Consider the following 22,185-nt stretch of genomic DNA (forward strand, 5'->3'; position numbering starts at 1 on the left):
TTTAATTAAGGCACTCTGGGTCTCCATTCCTCAAATTACTTGAGAAAGTATTACAGTATTTCCTTTCTGTATAACCTACATTAAGGAGTGTCAGCTGAACACTGAAAAAGAAAAGGAGGGCTCGTTGCTTTCCTGAAGTGCATGTTACTGCAGCCTGGTGTCATGGGTGGACATGCTGCAGTGGAAGAAGTGCTGCATCTATGGGCTGTCCCACATCCCTGCTGTGTGACCCACATTTGGGCATGTAGGCAGCTCTGCCCCATCTTAAACACAGGCAGTGCTGTGCCGTAATAAAAGCCTGCAAACAGGATTTATTTGAAAAGTAGCCTTCCCAGTTCAGGATTTTGGGGTCTACTTACTGTCTCATTCAAATCATCTCATGCCAAGCGTGTGGGAGAGATGCTTTCCTTGAGTGTTTCTTAAGTTTCAGCTGGAGTAGTATGGGCTCTCTAAACCAGTATTTTAAAGTTATAGTCTACCTTATTTTATCCAAGAGCTCCAAGCTTACTGTTAAGAAATGTCAACTCAGATATATTTAATTAAATATAAAATATAGTGTAGTGATGGGTTTCTTTTTGAAGGATTGAGCAGTTAGGATATGCAGATTTCCATCTTTTTTATTTAATTCATATACCCTCGTATGTGGCACATCATAGACGAGTTCTTATGAGGTAACACAAGTCTTTAGTAATATAATTTAATTAGTTGGAGTGAATGATCCATCTTTACTAGGTGGAACATGTGACAGTTGCTCTGCCGTGATGAAAGGAAAAATTAACAAGTGAATAAAACTACAGGGCTTTTGGGGAATTGGGGTCCTCAGCTCAGGTAGTTGGGCAGAAGGGAGATTTTGGAGGTGGCTGTGGTGGGAACTCTCACACTGACAGCTCTCAGGGATGGGCCATCCTCCCACAGTTCTGTGGCTGTGAATTTCTAGGATGCTCTGAAGCAGGTATATCCGTGGCTGTGTGTGCCACAAGCTTTCTCAATTCTATTTCTTGTACCAATTCCTGTGTTTATTGTGCTAGATGCTTCCCAAGTGCTTTCTCCAATGCTTGTGTAACACTCACTGTTTTTCTTATGCTAAAGCATCCAAAGGAAACAAATACGAAAATTAAGTAGAGCATTTTGTACCTACGATAGAGTTCCTCCCTTGGTCTGATTAAGCCAGATAATTAATCTGGTCTAACTCTTGAGTTTGCCTCCCATGACACCCGGCAAACTACTGCTTCCCACCCCATGTGATCACACTGAACTTAATTAGCATGTGGGGGATGTGCTAGAGAGCTTTGCATTGTCCAAGTTAGAAGTGAAGCACAAATATGTGGAGTTTCTCCCTAAAGTAACACATTGCTTCTAAGGAAATGAGAAAGTGATGTAAAATGCATGGCTGGTTGGTTCTCCAGTTGAGTAAGAAGTGGTTTCTGAAGGACATGAATTATGCAGAAAGTCATTTTTAATATTAGTTTCACTGATGCTTTTTAAAGTGGCTGTGGCAATCTGAAAATATTCTGAATGCAGCCATAGAATGGCATTCTGAAAATATGTTACATAGTCAAAATCTATGACAAGAGCTACCCCCAAAAAAAGACAGTTACCTTCTTGAGTAAACCAGTGGCAAATTAAGCAACTTCACGTGTTGGAGAAAAAAGTCAGACCTTGGTCATGTGAGCTTTGGTACTTGCATTGCTTTAAGCACAGGGTTAGTCTTATGGGTAGGATCAGGGTGTAAACCCCCTCAGCCTCAGACCTGAGCTGTATCTCTGAATTTGTGACCTCCTTGTGCAATACTGATATGAGGAGATGTGGATTCAGAGGTCTAAATCAAATCCAGGCTCTGAGAGAGATGTAGACAAATCACCATGCAATTAGATGGCATTTATCCAGATCTTTTCCCTGCTCTGCAGTGTTTGTGTAGGAGGTGAGTCCCCCAGGGCAGGACTGCACCGCATGTGCAGCAGATGCAGTTCCTGGCTGGTCACATTAGCTATAAATTTTGTAACGACTGGGATGAGTTTGGCTCTTTGACATCAACTAAACTAAGCTCCTCAGAAGAGATGAATCAGCATAATTCCTTGGTGGTGCTGAGGTTGTTGGTGTTAAGAGATTTGGTTTGTAAATATATTTCAAAAAAATCCTATGTGATGCCAGCAAATAACCAAGCAAAAGATATTCTGGGCCAAATTTTGCAGTTATTTGAGCTTCAGTGATGTGCAAAAGCCTTGTGTCAACTCAAAATCTTTTCCCTGTCTGCACAGGCGGTCTTTTTACCCAGCGTTCTGAGTTTTTCCCTGTCCGTAGAAATCCCATTGCTCACTGAGTTGATTGTTGCTGCTCAGTGATTGAGTTGTCTGTGTAACTCTCCTGGCAGCTGGGAGGCTGAGGTATAAGCAGCAGGACCTCATCCTGCAGGGTGCAGGAGTCAGTATTGGTTTGATGATGGAGTAATGAATCTTGCATTGGCCAATGATGTAGGGTATGTTGGGTTTGATCCTGCCAGAAACAGAGACACGTCTCCTCTCTGTTAACTTTGGTGGGTATGAAGTGTGCTTCCATGTTCTGGGATCCTGAGCAGCAAGCTTGGAAGGATGGCCGTCTTTCTCGGCAGAGGTGGAAAGAGAAGCTTGAGTTGCGCTGCCAAGGGATGGCTAGCCTGAGTCCCAGGCTCAGTTTCTGTGGGTATTTCAATGTTGAAAGGAGATACGTAGACATCAGTACTGTGGTGATGTTAAGCAAATTCCTTCTGAAGGTCCTCTTCTGAATCTCTGCTTTGAATAATACCCTGAAGAGATCTGGACCTGCTTCTCCCACCCTAGCTGAGCTGTGTAACCATGCAGCCTCTTGACATCACCCTTTTCCCTCCTCAGTAGTTCTTTAAATAAAGCCTGCATTTCTGAGCAGCTGAGTCTGTGTGCTGAATTCAACCCAAGGCCAGAAGTAATTTCAGATCCTCCAGAATTGTATTTATGAGAAATACACTATTTCTGTTTTCGTCAGACACCTGACTGATATTCCTGTTGGTCTCTCTTGGCTTCTTTTCCATAACTGTTTTCTGATTGTTACCAACAGGAGCTCTCTCGGGCTGGGCTGAGTGCTTGCCCTCACAGGAGACGTTTCTTCAGCCTGCAGTAGCGGTGAGCTCCAACGCACGCTGGTCCCGTGATTCTCAGTGCTGTGGGATGAGACCGCCTGGTCAGCTCAGCCCCAAGGTGGGTCCCTGCTCAGCTATTCCTTTGTGATTTCCCCAGCGCCTTTGTTGTGTATTTCTCCTTGTTTGCCGTATCTGTCCTTGCTCACAGCGCACCCTCCTGCAGATCCAGATCTGCCATGGGTTTCTGGATGTCAGCCACCGTAAGTGGTGTTTCTGTTTTGAAAGGGAAGGTATTTAGTGGCAAGGAAAACATTTACTGGTGGAAAGCTCTAACACCTGCAGTCTCTGCTTGGGTTTCTGATAACAATTTCAATATCTTTGCCATAATATTAATTTAAACAGGTACTGTTGAGTGAAGGACAATTAGAAAGTGTTGGATTTTGTTTGCCTAATATTCACTTCAGGCTGCCAGTGAGAGTCATTCTGCTGATATTTATGGTATTACAACTGAGCAACTCCTTTTAAATCAAAGCAGTAACACAATGTGAAATGAGAGCAGCTTTTGGTCTGGCACCCGGCACAGCTCCTGACAGTTTGCTCTGATGCTGTAGGTGGTTGCAGCATTTTTTCCATTCCTGCAGAGATTCCTGCACAGCTGCTCTCCCCGACAGCCTGATTTATGCACTGGGATTTATGGAGCTGAACAAATGATTGTAGAAAAGCTATACACTTCATTACTCTTGAGCCAGTTTTCCCAAGTCAGAAGGCAAATCCTATCTTTTCTACCTGTGCTCTGTTTGTGCAGCTGCTGTGCATCCTCGTTGATAGTCTGAAAGCTGCAAGTGATGGGATGATTCAAGGAGCCCAATTCTCCTTGGGAGTTGAGCTTAATAGAGGTCTAGGTGTTGCTGCATATCCTCATGGGATGTGACCTTGCAGAGGGATGCAGCACTGTGCTGGGGACCAAATCCAACTGAGCATGTAGAAACAAGCTCAGTTCTCGTTTTCACGTTAGAGAATTTCAAGATGTCCAGGAGCAGAATGGTTCTCTAACATTATGGTTAAAGTCATTTTTAATTGCTTCCCTTATATCTGTATGAAAGGACTCAGTGTAATGTGAATTAACGCCACTGCCATAGAATTAAGATATGACTTAGAACTGAACCTTTGGCTCTTCTGTTACTTAAGTTCCCAAGGGGGAAAGGAGACTTGTACCTGCAGTTTGGCTGGGAAAATAATGGATTTAATCACACAAAGCAGCCAAAGCAGGTTAGTGGCAAATGTGTGCGGTTTTATTCTCCTCAAAATAAAAACTGGTGAAAATTTCTGTAACTTCTTTTAAATTTGCTCAATGTTTGGTCTCAAAACAAATTTCAGGAAGGAAGCAGAATACTTAGTTTCATCTCCATTAGCAGCTTTGGTAGCCTGCAAACTGAACTGGTGCTATTTGGATTAATGAAGTGTGCAAATTAAAAGTTTTGTCTAATCCTTCCACTATATCAAGTGTAACTGAAGTCCAAACTGGTCATTCTCAACAGTAGGTTTGCACAGATGTTGCCATGTGTGGCATAAGTTGGCCCACAGGAACTTTTCTGGTGGTGACAAATAAACCAGAAGAGACTAGACCAGGCTTTCTGATCCCAGCTTGAGTTTTTAGCACCCTGTGTTAAGAAATACAGATTTCCATATTGAAACTGGACACATGGTGTACTGCGTTTGCTGTTTCCATGGAGACAGCTATGGAAGCACATATTTCTTTTGAAGAAGGGAAAAGCATGGAACAAAGAACATGTACTCCAAATGGGTAGAAATTCTTTACCAAACCTAGGCAGAAAGTGATCCTCCTTTGGCTGTTCCTGTCTAAATGAATTTGCTGTAAACCAAACACACGTTTGCATAAAGGCACAGATCACCCACATGTGCTGTGACTTCTGAAGGTCTGTGGATGGAGGTGGGGCATTACTGATCTCAGAAAGACTTGCTTCAGTGGATGAGGGAGAATGGTAAAAAGGGCTGAGCCTGGAGAGGTTTTATGAATTCATGAAACCCTCCTGCTGGGGGAAAGAAACTGCTGAGGAGTTGTCTGTGTGAGTATATTCAGTTCTGAGTGATTAGAGTGCTGGGAGAAGCATTTGGGGCAGACCCAGCAAAGCAGACCTGCAGCAGCCACCGTGTCATGCAAAGTTAATTCTTCTACCATCATTTCATCCTGTGTAAAATGGGGCTGAAAAAACACTCCTTAATTCCCTTAAGAGCTGCTCCATTGGCCTTCCCCGTTGAAGCTGGATCAAGTCAAAATTACTTGACTGATTTAGCTCCTTCTCTACTTGCCTATCCTCCGTTACTCAATTTTCTATTACATCTGTGCCCTGTGGACCAGCCTCCACCTCCTCACATTGATATCTGTGCTGCTCCTGCCTTTCCAGAGAAATCCAGCACAATTTCTACAATTGTGCTCTGCACTCATCCCTCCTGTTCATGGTTTCCCTCGTAGGTATTCTCTCTTCCTTGCATTCTCACTACAGGCACTCGTGTCAAGGCTGTTTCATAAATGCTAGGAGCATGCTTTGATGAAATTGATGTCACAGCAAGTAGAAGTGACTGAATTCTTTTGCTGGTTGCATGGTGTCACCGCCCCAAGGTGGTTCCCCACCTGCATGACAAACAGTTGCACACTGAAAGTTTTCTGCATTTTTTTTTCCAGCGTTTTGTGCTAGAGTAAAAGAGCTTGGTGCTGATGAGCACTGGGGAAAACTATGTATTGACAGTAGTGGATATTGCTTTGGTAATGGATAGTGCCACTCTTCTTGTTTTCTGATTCATCAGGATAGATGGACTTAATAATGAGAAAACTTTGCCATGAAGATCATGGAAGGCACAGAGCGGATGAAACATGGGGTGAACAGGAAAGGCGTCAGTGGAAGCAGATGGGCAGCACAGCATGTGGTTTGCCTGGCATTTGTTGTTTTGCGATAGGAGGCTCAGAAATGAGTTACAGTGGGACTAAGAAGTGGAAAAACACTGAAACCCATAAATATTCAAAGGAGCAGAAGAAACAAATGTATTGACCTAAATGACCATTGGTGACTCAAAAGCTTAAAGGCAATGTATTTAAATCATAATTGTGCATTAGCAGCACGAAGGCATGTGGACAGAATGGGGCTGTGAGGATGGAAAGGGCAAGCTGCTGATTTCAGGAGCAAAATACAAAATAATGGAAATAATTTCAATGGGGTCCACCTTCTTCTGCTCTGACACAGAGACCCTTGACAAACCAGACTTGTAGGTTGGTGTCTTGAATTCTGCCAAAACGAACTCCAGTACTGCCACCCTCCCCTGAGCAGGATTTTTCATTAGGCTAACTTTGTCAACAATTCAGTTTGAATCATCACCATGTGATTCATCCTTATGAATTGCAGACTGATTGCAATTTTTGCTTTTGTTTCTCCCAGCTGAAAGCAAGCTGACCTGCAGGTTTTTGCTTTGTTGCATCCATAGGGAAATTTTGCTGTGTTGGCCCATTGTCATTTTTCCCTCATTCTGTATTTTTTAAATAAACAGTAGAGATTACCTTGACTGAAAGGCTGAACTGACCTCTTTCAAACAAATCTCTTCCTGGAGAAGCTTGAAGAAAAACCTCACTTTTATTCCTGCAATTTAATAGATCATTTTACAGATGAGATACGACCAAAGTACTATGACTGATTAAGTCTTTATGTCTTAGACTTTTGAAAACTGTTTCTCAGGTAGAAAAGGTACAATAGCTATTCTGAAACCTAATCTTTATTTTAGGCATCTAGAGATTTCTTCTACATTTGGTTTTGATTTTATTCTGTGTCCTTGTAACCATAATTTGTATATATTTATATTTCCAACCTAGCTCCTGCAGCGCCTAAGTTTGCTTCTCTGCATCTGTATTGCTTTGTTCTGTATTTATTCATGTTTTTGTATGCTTGCAAGGAGCTTATAAACAGGAGGGGATCAATGTTTTACACAAACAGATAGTGATGGAAAAGAGGGAATGGCTTTAAACTAAAAGAGGGGAGATTTAGGTTAGATGTTAGGCAGAAATTCTTTACTCAGAGGGCAGTGAGGCCCTGGCACTGCTGCCCAGAGCTGTGGGTGCCCCATTCATGGAGGTGCTCCAGGCCAGGTTGGGGGAGCCCTGGGCAGCCTGAGCTGGTGGGGGGCTGCCCTGCCCACCGCTGTGTGTTGGAACTCAGTGATCTTTGAGGTCCCCTCCCACCCAAGCCATTTGTGTGACATCAAGGAAAATCCTTTATATTTGCTACCATGGAAAGTTATTCTGCTGGAGTGGTTCTTTGTGTTCATTTTATTTCGTAGCAAACATTGAGAGTCAAAAATGTAGAGGAGGGTAACTTAACTGTTGGTAACTGTGGTGACAGTGAGCACAAGGCTGGAGATGAAGGTGTGTTTGAGATGAAGTCTGAGAGGATTTGAAAGATGATTTTGCATAAATAGGTAATTGAGCAGTACAGCAGGTGGGAAAGGTAGAAGCTGACAGAAGCAGTCATTTGAGAAGAAGCCTGGCTGCAGCATGGGCATGGCAAAACAGAGAGCTCCAGAAAACAAGCAGTGTAGAAGTGCTGCAGATGTACCTGGCTCTGCTTAGAGAGTGAAAAAGGTAGAGAAAGATTCTACTAAGTTCTTATGCACGCTTCAGATTTTAAGTTTGCCTTTAGCCAGGATGAAGAAAGAATAGAGTTTCTCCTCCCCCCGATCTGCAGTTTCCTTGCACTGATTATTACCAAGTGTGGAAGCATTTGCCTCTGCATGTGTGATAGATGCCAGCAGCACTAGAAAGCTGTCTTTGGTGGGGGGGAAGAGGGTAGAAGAAAATCTTTTCTTATATTTCCTGGAGCAGAGTTCAGTGGAGCATTTCAGATGCTTGCTTTCTGATTATTGCTGTTCTGCTTGCCTTTACCTTTGAATTAGGAAACTCTGTTAGTAAGCAGATGGATGGTTTTGCATGTTAGTGTGATTGATGCATACCCATAGGAGTGTACTCTTCGTTATTAGAAAGCAGAAAAAAATGCATAAATTGGTAATTAAACTTAGACTTAACTTACAAATGTTGACTCTGAGATTTTCCAAGTCAGAAATTTCTGTCATTCTTTTTCCTTTCTGATAAACGTAAACTGCTGGATTCAGAGCAAGTAATGTGCATCTTTACGAAACATCAAACTCTTTGTGAAGGGGCATGGTTTCAGTTGCTGAGGCTTTGATTTCACTGAAACAGGAGTGGGTGCCACCAGAGGGAGGGAGGGAAGCAGGCATTGGTATATTGAACTGCTGCAGTTGTTTTTACCACAGCTCATTTCATTCTGACTGCGGACTCAGCATCTACTGAGGCATGGTGTGATCGTTGGGTTGGCTGGTTTCAGAGCAGATCTGAAGCATGGAGAAACGTATCTAGCATGTTGATTTGGCCAAAGGATACTTAATGTTCAGTTGTACATTCCCATCACCAAAAAACAATGCCAGGAGCTTCTGTTTAAACCTGCAGTGTTATAGAAAACAGCATGTCATTACTTTAATCTTTTTATCCTGTTACTTAGCCATTACTGTTTCAAAAGTTTAGGCACTTTGGTTTCTGTGCAGGACTTCCTCTGGCCTGTTACAAAGACGGGGAATATGAAGTAAGCTTTCTCAAATCAAGTCAACCACATGTCCTCTCACCTTTGCCTTTGCATTGGCTGTCACCATTTGGGGTTATTTTTCCTGTACTGCTAAGACAGAAGTAAATAGAGAAGAGAGTGGCTCTTTCTGAGATCAGAGCCTTTTTCCACTGAAACCAACAACAGTGGTTTTGAGGCTTAGATGATGAGACAGAAAACAAAAACAGCAATGAGACAGCTTGATACCAGGCCAGAGTTAAGTGGGTTGTGCAGATGACTTTCAGAGAGGTACAAAACCCAGAGCAGCGCATACTCAGCTCTGCTCTCATCAGTTATGCAATGGCCTTAATAATTCTGACTTACAGTGGTGTTTGAAGGTATAGGAAATTTTGGGAGTTTGCTTTTAGTTTTAGTACTCCCTCCCTGTAACTCACACAAATAAGCAGTTTCTTAATTTGTGTATAGAATATCTAGTTTCATAATTGGCATTTATGTGAATCAATATGCTGAATCAGCTGTTTGTGTAGATGGCACTAAGGGTAGTGTAGGTACACTTGGCAGCTCTGTTGCAGGTGCAGCTTTTCCAGGCTGAGCCCCTGTTAGTGAGAGAGAAGTTCACGTGGAATTTGCACTGATTTATTCATACCACATCTCATATGTGGGTGAGGGTGAGCTGAGCCTCCAGCTTTTGTGGTGTCTTGAGTGTTGGTTACTTTCAAGGACAGGCCACAAGTAAACACGGGGAGTTGAGATTATCTTATTTCCAGTTAAATCATCCAGCCTATACATAGTGATTATAATGGCAGAGTTGATTACCTTCAGAATGCTACGGAGGACTTACTGGAAAAGGTATTGTACAGCCCATGATGTTTTGCATAAGCATTTTAAAAGCCATCCAGAATTTTTTCTTGCATTTATCCCAAAGAAGCTGGAAGTAACTTAGAAAAGCTGTCAGTAGCGCTGAACTCAGGGCTGCACAGTGCACACTGTTATGCAAGTTAGGGTGGGTGCACAGAGTGCAACCGAAGGCTGAGTCAGGCTGTGTCGAGCTGGAATTTTTTACGCTAATGAATGCTGAGAGCTGAGAGCGACGGGCACGTAGCAGAGCCGGGGCCAGGCTGTGCTGTGTGTGGTGCATGGAGCTGCCACCAGGGAAGGTCCCCTGCTGCTCTGGTACCATCCACCCAGGGGCAAGGAGAGGGGCTGCCTTCTTCAGTGCTTCTCATGTTTGTCGTCTGGGGCTATTTTTTCAAGTCCAAGTGTTTTGTAAGCATGGTTGGAATGACAGAAGCACACCTCTAGCTCTTCCTTAGAAGCTGTAGTGGCGCAGCATCTCCTGCAGCTCCATGCAAAGGTGCTGTGTGCTGCTGGTCTCCAGTTCATGGGGCTGTTGGGGATCATTTGAATATGCAAAGTTATCTGAAGGGAAAGTTGTGCAGGAGCAGGGGTGGATTCAGTGCTGGAGCAGTTCTCCATTGAGAACTTTCAAACAAGCAGGTGTGCATATGTGCTCACACACAAATAATGCTGTGGGGGGTCCAAGAGAACAGTATTGTTTGAAACGAGTGGTATGGATGGTGTATTAAGATTCTGCTAACTAGAGAAATGGAAAGCAGTAAAAATAAATGTTGCCTTGTAGAGGATCTTTGGGAACAAGACTCAAAATTTGAGGATTGTAGCAGTCCTTCTGGGGAGGGACCCAGGCCCCAAATAAAGATCTGCCTCTTTGCAGGAATATTGCTGAGCATCTGGCTGAGCTGCTCTCCATAACATCTGGCAGCTGCCTATCCTCTTCTTGGTGCTTTGGCAACCCGATCCGGAGTCAGCAAATGCAGCAGGAAGGGCTGTCGCATTCAGTAAGCTTCAGAGTACAGTAAGGGAGGGAGCTACTGCCTGGAAGTGCTTGGGCCTACTCTCTAGTCATGGCTAAACGGGCTGCTGCTGGGAATAAGGCTACCTTGGGGCAGGACTGAGGCTCTGAAATTCCCTCTCAGCACTTCTTAGTGTCTCTTTATGCTAGTGAAGACAAGTGGCCGGTGCTGTGCTACATTCCACAGATAATACTTTCCTGGTCCACAATAGCATGAGGAGAAAAAACTCCTTTCCAGTTAAACCTAACTAGGATTAAGTAGTTGATCTTTTTGAGTTTTTGTGTTCGTGCATGTAAATGCATGTACATGAGTAGGCTGCAGTCTTGTTATTCTCTTTATTACTTTGTTGTACAGAAATGTGTCTTAAGATTTTGACCAGGGAGGTTTATAGTCAGCTAGCAAAGTGCAGGAATACACTGTTGCAGCTGAGAGTGTGCTGGCCAATTTAGCAGGAGAAACTATTTTGTCCTTTCTGAATACTGCATTCAGATTTGTAATAAAATGAGTATATCCACTTTGTTTTCAGGAGGGCCAATAATGATGATTTTGGAACTTCTGCTAATAACCTGGGTGTCCTGGTGGATGACAGGTTGGCCATGAGCCAGCAGTGTGCCCTCGTGGCCAAAAAGGCCAATGGCATTCTGGGGTGCATTAAGAAGAGCGTGTCCAGCAGGTCGAGGGAGGTGATCCTCCCCCTCTACTCTGCCCTGGTAAGGCCTCATCTGGAGTACTGTGTCCAGTTCTGGGCTCCTCAGTACAAAAAAGACAGGGATCTCTTGGAAAGAGTCCAGCGGAGGGCCACAAAGATGGTGAAGGGCCTGGAGCATCTCCCCTATGAAGAAAGGCTAAGTGAACTGGGTCTGTTTAGCCTTGAGAAAAGACGACTGAGAGGGGACCTGATCCAGGTTTATAAATATCTGAGGTGTGGCGGCCATAGCGGTGAGGCCAGTCTCTTTTCAGTGGTACATGGAGACAGGACGAGGGGAAACGGACATAAGCTGCAGCATAGGAAGTTTCGCACGAATGTGCGTAAGAACTTCTTCACGGTGAGGGTGACGGAGCACTGGAACAGGCTGCCCAGGGAGGTTGTGGAGTCTCCTTCTCTGGAGATATTCAAGTCTCTCCTGGACGCCTACCTGTGCGACCTGGTGTAGGGAACCTGCTTTGGCAGGGGGGTTGGTCTCGATGATCTCTAGAGGTCCCTTCCAACCCCTACAATTCTGTGATTTGTGATTCTGTGAAAACAGCGTCTATGATGGTTTTCTGTGTGCTGTTGTGTCTTCACTGTGCAGAAGTTCTGTACAGAATGTGATCTTAATGTAGCTCACTTACGGTCCATCAACATGCAGATAATCCCACGTTCTTCTGTCTTAGAGAAGCAGACTAGCATTTTCAGTTCCTGTTGGGCAGAGCCTAGTATTGATCACTTATAACTTCCAAATGTATTCACTGATTTAATATTAATTTACTAGTTGTGAAGTTTGAAGCTTCTTGCTAAGCAATGAAAAACCTTAGGACATCGATTCATCTTCAGATTCTCTCACAGGAAAATGGCACACCAAAGCATTTTGCAAACCACATGCCTAGGAGTTTGTTTCAGCAGAAGGAATGACTGCTCTCTAGTATTAGATATGTAGGTTGGCAGCCCTGCCTTTGGCAGGGAAGTTGGAGCCTGATTGTCCTTGAGGTCCCTCCCAACCCAAGCCATTCTGTGATTCTGTGACCCTATGACCTGAGCTCAATATACGCAGTATTTCCAACTCAGAGGAACTGAAGTCATACTTTGTTACTGGATGCAGAGGACTCTTGTTTATTTTCTTCCCTTCGTGAAAGTCTGTGCAATCCTGATTCCTAAAGCACTGAAGGTTTTCGGTGGAAGAAACTGTTATTAATTCTTTGGAGGCAGTTTGCTTAGCACTTTTCAGTGGACATGGTAATTGGATCATTTGGATTTCCAGGAGGACAGTTATGACAAGTTGCTGCAAGAAAGTGATTTAAAACTCAGGAAGAAGAATGCAGGAGGTTTTCAGTAGGTTTGGAGTGCAGAGGCTACCTTACAGGGCTATATTATAAAGGTTTTATTGTCATTCGTTTGCAATGTCTTGAATAATTTGAATATCACGGCCATCTTAGAATCATCTTTCTGAAACTTTTATATTGCCTCGTGACACACATATTATGTCATCTTCTCTGATGTCCACCTGTAGAGCACAGACAGACAAAACAAAAAATAATCAGAGAATTTATTGAAATGTATGCTCCAAAAAAGTGAGGAAAAAAAAAAGCTGACATTGCTAGAGTTCTAACTTTTTAAAAATAGCTTTTGATTCTTATGCTTGTCCTTCTCTTTTTGTTACGGAAAATGGTGAAAATGAAGTTTTGGTAGGACATGATATTTCATTTGATCCTGAATAGTAATTCTGTTGTGGTGAAAGTGATGTTTTTCCAACTCCTGCACACTTATCTCAGCCAGTGAACTGCACAGTGTTCTTTTTAACTAACTACTAACCCTGGTCCCCATCTTCTAGAATAACTGCACATGTTTTCTTAATGTGTTCTTTTACAGTCGCTTTTCCCACTTAGCCTTTGATATTTCCCACTTGTGTCAGCAGCTTTGTTGGATTTGGTCTGTAACGAAGTCGGGAATGAATGAGCTAACAAGCCTTCCTGCCCCTGAAAGCAGTGCTGAATCCAACCAGAGCCAGCATGCAGAGGTTTTCCCTCCTTAATTGGTGGTATGTTTTTGCTACTTAGACTTTAAGAACCTTTAATGAGACACAATTACACTAAAGTTGTGTTTTCCAGGAATATAAAAGAAGAGCTGGGGCCTGCTGTCTCCCAGCACGATTTCCCTGGGTAGAGCAGGAACCATAAGACCTTGATTTCTGTGAGATGGTGGCCGAGCTCTTCTCTTATTTGTGGTGTCAGCATCTCCTTCTCTGTGATAAATAAGACTTCTCAGAAAACACTCAGAGATCTTGGCTTTGCTCACAGACTCCTTGTTAACGGTGGTGATTTCTCAGCAAAATCGCCTGATTTCGAGAGTTTGGCTCAAAGGTAGCTGGGCTGGGCTGCAAGCTGGGCAGGGACAATGCCATGTTGTTCAAGCAGGGCTGTTTCTTTTCGAAGGGATGTTTTGACATTGTTGTCTAAAAGTTTCCAAGCTGAACTGATTCATACACATGGTTTTGTAGCAGTTTCTCATGGTATTGCTGGACCGAGGTTTTGGGAGTCTTCTTAGCTGGCCACATAGTCAACTGGCAGCCTACTTTTATTGATTTTTATTTATTTATTTATTTACTTATTTATTGAGGCTGACGATGGCCTTTTGGACCATTTCAGATGAAGTACTTGATCCTGAAAAGGAAAAGCATGCTTTTCCCAGAAGCAGAAGATGAATGAGCCCAGCCAAATGCTGTGACTGACATGCATCTTTCCTCTGAATGAAGAAATCAGCGTCACTTTCTGTTCTAGCCTTGTCCCTCACGAGTTGGTGGTGATCTTCCAGGATGTAGTAACCTCTTTGGTTGTTCAAAACACATACGCAGTCAGAAACCATTTCTATCTTAGCCATTTAAAAGTTGGGAAACAAGAAGAAACTCACAGTTGCATTCATCTTTCTAGATTTGCACTGACTACCCAGAGATAATATGATTTTTTTTGGTCATTGTATCTAAGATTTAACATTATATTATGTCTTCCTTTGACTTATCTGGGGCCAATCTCAGAATTTCCACACTAGTGTCAAAGTTAGAGCAGAAAGGGTCTCTATTTATCCATTAAATCTTTATCTCCCAGTTAAATTGAGAATGATTGAGACCCATCACTTCCTAGTTGAGGTTCAGGGACACCACAAGTTTACACAGCAAGGTTTCTTATCTCTGAAAAACTCAGTGTTGAGGAATTGTTCAAAAGCAGTTGCTGACCGTGGTGCATGATGAAGTGGAAGAGGATAGAGTGAGCATTGCTTTATAAATGTCCAAAGCTTTGTATAAAAAACTTTGAGAAGAAGATTAAGTTCTAGCAAATCATTTAAGAGATTGCTTCTCATTTTTAATATGGAAAATGAGTATAGCATAATAGGATAAGAATCAACTTTCAAACCAGTTTTTCAGTTCTATGCAGAGAAAAAAAGGACTGGAAAATATGTAAGAAGTAAAAATGTAAAGTGGAATCTAAGCATTTGCAGTTTATTTTAGATCATTGAAATGTTTCTCCTTCGCATTCAAGTGATGCAGAGTAAAACTTGATAATAAGTTGATAGTAAGGCAGGAAACCCACAAGCATGATTTTAATCTTCTGAATACTTGCTGTGGATGTGTTAGTCTATAGACATGTTTGTTTGCATTTTGAAGATATCTTGGCATATCAAATAATCTCATTTTCTTCCTCTTTTTGGTAAACACAAGTCAGACAACGTGTTTCACTCTGGAAAGTGTTTTTATTATCAGAGACTCTCCATTAATTACGTGGCCTTCATTGCTTTAGATCATACATTGCAAAATGATCTTTATATTGCAAATGAAAATGATAGTGGAAAGAGCAATTCCTGAGAGCCAGAGCCCCTGCCTCATTAGCACCTTGACTCTGGAGCATGTGGTGCTGTCACAGCTGTACATCCCTGGTGGTGCATGTCACTGACCCTGCAGTCTGCTCTCTGCGTGCTGGGAAGTAACCTGTGCTAGTGAAGGCACCCCCAGCAACCCACTTTGGTCAGCAATATGTCTGTAATGCCAGCTTCGTGGTCACCATCAAGTGCTGGGGAAGAAACTCAGTTTCCGAAGAGCTTTACATGGAAGAAAAAAGTTACTTGAATGCCCAAGTGCCTTATTATTATTATTGTGTTGCATGTCAGTGGCAGTCCATGTGTTTTGCCAAGGCTTTGTCGGCCCACTGAGGATGTGGCCCAGGATGCAGATTACATATAACCTTGTGCACGATCAGTCAGAGCAACTTTCCAGGTGATTTTCAGGCAGTTTCTGAGTCTTTTCTCTTGACAGATGTGTTTTCATATTCCTGCAGTTCTTACTGTACAGTCACCTGAACCTGTAGAAATGATGATGTGTAATTAAGTCATACTGCTTCACTGCTGTGGTTTTCTGCGGTGTTTCTTGCTCTTTCTGCTCCCTTTCTCTGCTCTCCTGTTGTGTCATCACATTTTTTCTTAGCTTCCTTTTCCTGAATGTTTTGGGGTTTTTTTAGTTAGAAACATTAAAAGTGAGCGGCTCTTTCTCAGTCCTTAGTTACATCCTTCATAGTATAGCAGTGTGTATTTGGAAATACTATATAGTAATAAAATCTCAGGAAATTATTTCAACTGCTTCTAAGCTTCAGAAGTCACTTGAGGTATGGGGTGTTGTGCTGAATGGGTGTCTTACGTAACACCCTGTCCTGTGGGTGTCCAGCATTTCCAGCAAAATTATTACCACTAGTTATCTCAAGCTGAGCACCCAGAAGATCATTTGTTTCTGAAAATCAGGAATCTTTTCATTTGCTAGGGTTAGAAGTATTTTGAGATACCTCCTGGGGTTGGAGATTTGTGGGGGTTTTTTGTTTGCTTAGTTCTTTTTCTTTGCTTGTTTGTTTTTTCCCCTTTTTAACGTGCCTTGAGCTGTTGCAAACTATAATTCACTGCAGGAGGCTCTGTCTGTACATTGCTGCATGAGTGTGAGTGTGTATAAAATAATAGAGAGTGACTGACTACAATACGTGCATTTAAGCTACTCACTGAAAATTACTGAGCGTTAAAATCCACCGGGAATCACACGAGTTCTAAATTAGGGAAGCGCATGTCATTCGATGTGTGGAAGTGAGTCCTTGTACAAGAGCAGCTCTCAATAAAAAAACTGAGCATTGTTCCCTAGAGTACATAAATCCTAGTTTGGCCGCTCTGTACCAGCTTTTACTGTTTCTCTAGTAGCATACGTAGCCTTTTATAATTATTTTTTTTCCTGTATTATGTTTCATTGTGCATTTCTCATGGGCCGTCTATCAAGAGTCTGTGCTGTGCTGTGATGAATGAGCTGTAAAGAAAGTACTGTAGTGCTTAACGTGGACAGTGACAGGTTCTGGACAGCTTATAATTGTTTAAATGTGTTTTTATTACATTGTGCAGTGTCACAGTAACTCTGAAAAACTGGCAATTTGACCTAAGGTTGAAGTGAGCCAAGTGCTGTAGGGTGAATGAGCATTTTTAGGAAGGATGACACTTTTCTGCTTATTAGGTGTGGTCAGGATGTCAGTCTGAATATATTTTTCTATGATGAAAGCAGGTATGAGGGCTGCTCGAAAAATAATGTCTCCAATTTTATTATATTGGTCCATGACATCAGAGGCAGATGTTGGTAGTGCAGCAGTAGAGGTTGAACCTTCCCACCCATGTTCTGTTACATTTTGTTGCCGTGTGAAAGACAGCAGCAGAGGGCAGTCTGAAAAATGGTGTCTGATATGGAAGCACATATGAAGCAAAATAATTGAATTCCTCCATATAGAAAAACATTGAAGTCATTGATATTCATTGACGCTTGCTGAACATTTCTGGAGACCAGGCAGAGGATGTGAGCACAGTGAGGTGGTGTGCGCTGCATTTCAGAAGAGGTGGCAGTGACATGAAAGACAGGCTGTGTTCCAGACAGCTGTGCACAGCTGTCACACCACAAAATGAAGAGTGTCTCAATCATGTTTTCCACATGAATCAGCAGATTACAGCCAGGGAACTGAGCACAGAGCTGAGTATCAGCTTCGAGGCTTTGGAAATGATGGCGACAACATTGGAATATTGCTAAGTTTGTGCCAGTTGTATCCCGCAGATGCTTGCACAGGAAGAGAAGGCACACCATCTGTAAGTTTGTCAGGACCTACTGCACCACTCTGAGGCTGAAGGTGACAGTTTCCTGATCGCATCATTACTGGTGATGAGATGTGGTATCACTGCTTTGAGCTGGAGTCAAAATGGCAGTCTGTAGGGTTGGTGACATGACAATTCCCCACTGAAGGAAAAGTTCAAGACACAGTCTTCAATGGGTAAAGTGATGTGTGCCATCTTTTGGGGTAGGAAAGGAGTGATTCTTCAGGTTTTCCTGCAACCCCAGCTAACCATCAACTCTGATTGCTACATTTTGTCCCTGATTAAGCCTCAAGCTTCCAGAGTGAAGCCAGAGAGCAAGACACTGTTTATTTTGTAACAACATAACACCAAGCCCTATACCAGCTTGGAGGCTGTGGAGCACGCTGTCAGTTTTGGCTGGACTGTCCAACCACCCCTATCATATAGTGTGGATTTGGTACCTTCTGACTTCCATCCATTTGATCTGATGAAAGATGGATTGTGTGGACAGCATTTTCCTAACAGCAGTGCTATCTTAGCAGCTGTGAAACAGTGGATCACCTCCACTGGTGCAGATTTTTAGGGGCACAGCATGCAGGCTCTTGTTTTTTGCTGGTAAAAATGCATAGCTAATGGTGGTGACTGTGTTGAAAAATAGTGTTCTGTAGCTGAGAATTTGCACTATCAAATAATGTTATTGTGCTCTGTGTATCTGTTACAGTTTCCATGGAAATAAATAGGAGGCATTACTTTTGAAGTGACCTATGCATTTTAAAAGTGTTTAAAACTCTGGAGTCTTTCCTGTCTTAAAAAATATAATGAGTTTTGAAAATCCATGGGATGTAGACAAGTAAGTTGTATCCTGTTGACCATCAAGCATGTTTGTGCCTAAAATTCATGTCGGCATGCTATGAAAATAGTATTTCTGTATGTTTGAATCAAATAGGTAAGAGGGTGGAAAATCCTTATGGTCACAGGTGATTGATTTGTCATCAGTGGTGCTGTTTACATGGAGAAGAGCTTAGTTAGCAGTGTGGTGGAGGATTCTCAATATTGAGGCTGTGTTGGCTGGCTTAATTCATTCAAGATTCGTAGATCCTTTTTGTAGTCTCTGAGTGGTTACATATTGTCATCTTGATTCATTGGTAGAGTTCATGAGAACACTTTCTAAAGGTTTGTTTTACTGTTTCCAAATCGAAACACTAAAATAATAAAGGCAGATGTTTAAACAGAGACCATGGAGAAACTGGTCTCAAATGGATGAACCTACCTGGCATTCTCCCGCCTGCAGTGTAAACCATCCACTTGACAAATGAAGCAGTACCTTTAACGAGGTCTGAAGCTGTTTATGTAAAAGAAATAACAGGATCACCCTTTAGATAAGACCAGTAGAAGAATGACCAAACAAAAGACATTCTGCCCATACAGAAATGTCTGGATGTTGTTGGGAAAGCATTTAGCAGTAGGTGGACAGTTGGACTAGATATCTTAGGGGTCTTTTCCAACCTTGTTGATTTTTTCCAGTGGTAATCTGTGCTTTGATTGTAGGCAGCAGAAAATGAGCCCCACCAGAAAGTTTAGAGCCATCCTTACAGCAAAGAAGAAATACGAAACTATTGTTGCTGCTATTGTTTCATGTAAAGAATATTAAACATTTTTCTCATTTTGGTAGCTATATATATAAATGTTTATATATATACACACAGATATGTCAGCCTGTGTATGCAAAATGATGCAGCAAAGCAAACTACTCTGTGTGGGCCAGAATCAATGTTTTCTGCAGATTTCCTCCCATCCTGTATATGATGACCCATGGACTTGACTTTCACTTCTTAAAAAGAAAGAATGAAAAAGTCAATTTGTAGCTGAGGGAGAGCTGCTGGACAGTGAGTTAACACAGGTTTATCAAGAGCCAGCCCAACTCTGGAGCTGCACTGAAGAGCTGTTGTAAACCCCTGGCTTGAAAGCAAGGCAGGTGGCAGGGCTGAATGCCCTGCCTTATTTTTGTCTTGTGAATTTTCTGGGGTTTGTGCCTTCATTCATGGCCAGGTTTGATCTCCTTTGATGTGATTCAGCAGCGGGGAGCTGCAGCTGTGCCAGCTGAAGGAGAACCAGTGTGAATTCTGCCTCTTGCTTCTGGAGTATTTCAGAGCTGCCATCAGTCAGTGAACAGACAGTAACTCTCTCCTTGAGATGGAATACCATCCGACTCACATTTATCTCAAGTACTGGCTATGCAAGCTGGTTGACACATTAATTTAGTTTGTGCTTCTCAGTTTGTACTCTTTTCGCTTATGATCAAATATTGGAAAAGGTTACAATTAATCACAGAGTGAGAATGGAAGCTGGCAAAGCTAATGATGGATTATTACATTCTGTCTGCTCTGTAGGAGAATAGCTGGGGTACTTGCATGACAGAAAACTATTATTAGTAATGAGAAATTACTGAAGGAAAGCAACTTACACCCATCTCCCATTTTGCAACCTCTGTTTCTTCGTCAGAGTTTTTAAAAAAGAAGCAATTTGCTAACGCTGTTGGCTTTGGCCAGGTTTTGTGGCTATGTGGCTGCCTTTGCAGAGCTGTGAGGCACCAAGAGGTTTCAGCTCTCGATGCAGCCCTGTGCTCTGGGTTTCACAGCAGATGAATGTTCAATGTGCGAAGCCAATTTCCAAATAGCATGCCTGCCCCCAAGCTACAAGATTGTACAGCAGAGGAACCACAGGGAGTCCTTGCAGAAAAAACCAGCGTGGAGTGCTGGACTGTCTGTGGTGTGTGCTTGTTCTTTGAAAATGAACTAATTGCTGGTTGTTAAAAAGCAAAAATGTTGCTGGACTGAGACAGATGATGAAAAATGAGCTCTTCCTGAGGGATTATTTATGACCCAGCCACGTGCTCACGCAGCAAAAGCTTTGGGTAAGAAATACTTCCAGGTTTCCCAGGGCAGGCATCTACCTGTAGCTATCAGCAAGTGATGCTGCTGGGCACAGAGTATTCCCTTGATTTAATGGGACACAGCATCTGGCTGCTGAAATTATAAGGAAAAGAAATGGTACTTCTGTAGCTGTGGTATGCAGTCATTAAGAACTAAATTTTAAAGTAAAAATACCCATCTCACTTTATATTATTTATAAGGTTATCTTACGCTTTTAAGTATGGTGGAATTTCATAGTCTTTTGCTCACTGCTGGTCAGCAGGATTGTCTGGGATTGCAAGTGCTGTTGTCAGTGGCTAGCAGATGCACTTGGGACTCCCTGGTAGTTTTCAAGGTACAACATGAAATAAACCTTTCTTACTTGCCTAATTTTCAATCTAAAAGAAGAGCTCCCTTCTGAGAGGGGAATAAAAAGCATATCCCACTTTTTCATTGGGAACAGGGCCTGGCCTTTGGTTGCTACTTAATCCACAGACTTCTGTTTACACATTTGATAATTTAAGTGAATAGCTCCTAGTTAGGATATGATAAAAGATACATAGAACACCTTAAGCCGTAAGTCATAAGGTGTTCTGTGTTCCCTTTTATTTCAGCTGGTCATGCCATACATGCCATAAGTGCCACTGTTCTCCAGGGCTACTTGCATCAGCTTACACTTTCAGCAATTCCATTCATCAGCTTGTCTCCATATCCGCTATCTCACATACAGGGGAGAGTCCTAGGATATGAGTATGGCTGGAGCCAAGGATATGAGTCTGTGTAACCGGAGCACCTGTCATCTCTCCATGGTAGCCAATAGGACAAACTTAGGGACACGAGTTGGGCAAGGCTTCAGATTGTCATAGAGAGGCTGTTGCGTCCGTGGAGGTGCCCTAAGTTCATGCACCCTCTTGCGAGGACCTGAATGGTCCCTCTGTATATGACTGGGAGGCAGCACACTGCAGTTGCAGCAGGCAACGAAGTAGATTTGCTTTGCTGGTCTGTCTGCCATAACCTTCCACATGCAGGTGTCTCAGATGTAGGGTTTTTTTTCAGCATGTCATGACTTGACTCATCATCAAAAACCATGCTTGAAATTTGGGCTTGTCCTGATGTCTATTGCACTGCGGTGATCAGTGAACTATTTCTGTGTGTGAAGAGGACTCAAATGAAAAGGAGCCACTTTTTCCCAGCCTTGTATAGATCTAACAGGCAGGCTTTGCTGGATGAGTCTAATTCAGTTTGTTAGGAACTGCACTAAGCAGCATTAAGTGAGAGGTGCCATGATTACTCCCGATAGTGCGTTTTCATGATTGCCTCTGTTCCTGCAGCAGCTGGATGGAGCTTTGTTATAACCATTTGGCATGCACCAGCAGAGCAGAGAGTGTGCCTTTCCTGAGAGGGGAAGTGAATAACACGAAGACTGGATGTTACAGGGCAGGGTTTCTTAAACCTTATGAGTGACTGCACTGCTATCAGTACTAGCTATTATACCAGCCTCCCCCCAGACATAGCACTGAGCATCACCTTGCCCCACACTTGTAGCAGTAACCAACCAGTCTGTGTGTTAGCAAAGCACCTACAAGCAGAGGACAGACGTCCTGGTTATGCTCATTCCCACAAAAATAGCAACACCTTAGCAGTATGACAGCTCTCATTTCCTCTCGTTCGGTAGGGGAGAGCGCAGGAGGAGCTGGACAGAGCGGTGCCACTTGCTGAGAGACTTGGCATGGTCAGGAATACATTGAAGGCTGTCAAGAGGAATTTAGTTAAGGGTGAGTGCTCTGGCATGGGGAGGGACGGGTGAGGGTGCCCGGCAGGCAGCCCCCCACTGCCACCAGCCTCC

The 22,185-nt window shown here is 42.9% G+C and overlaps 1 protein-coding gene across 8 annotated transcripts in view; it reads left to right on the forward strand.

Moving 5' to 3' along the window:
* The window catches only part of PAK5 (p21 (RAC1) activated kinase 5), a 167,118-nt gene that overhangs the window by 99,999 nt on the left and 44,934 nt on the right, over window positions 1-22,185 (forward strand). For 6 of the 8 annotated variants that reach the window (XM_085218981.1, XM_085218984.1, XM_085218982.1 and 3 more), the window contains 2 exons: window positions 3,070-3,209; window positions 22,015-22,114. In XM_085218981.1, coding sequence (XP_085075107.1) covers window positions 3,180-3,209; window positions 22,015-22,114 — 130 coding nt within the window. In that variant the 5' untranslated portion in view covers window positions 3,070-3,179. Of the gene's footprint in view, window positions 1-3,069; window positions 3,210-13,315; window positions 13,337-22,014; window positions 22,115-22,185 lie in introns of those variants that run through there. The other 2 variants (XM_085218985.1, XM_085218986.1) reach the window with 2 other exon arrangements.

This window comes from Meleagris gallopavo, chromosome 2, assembly GCF_905368555.1.
Source record: "Meleagris gallopavo chromosome 2, MGAL_WU_HG_1.1, whole genome shotgun sequence".
Taxonomy (NCBI): domain Eukaryota; kingdom Metazoa; phylum Chordata; class Aves; order Galliformes; family Phasianidae; genus Meleagris; species Meleagris gallopavo.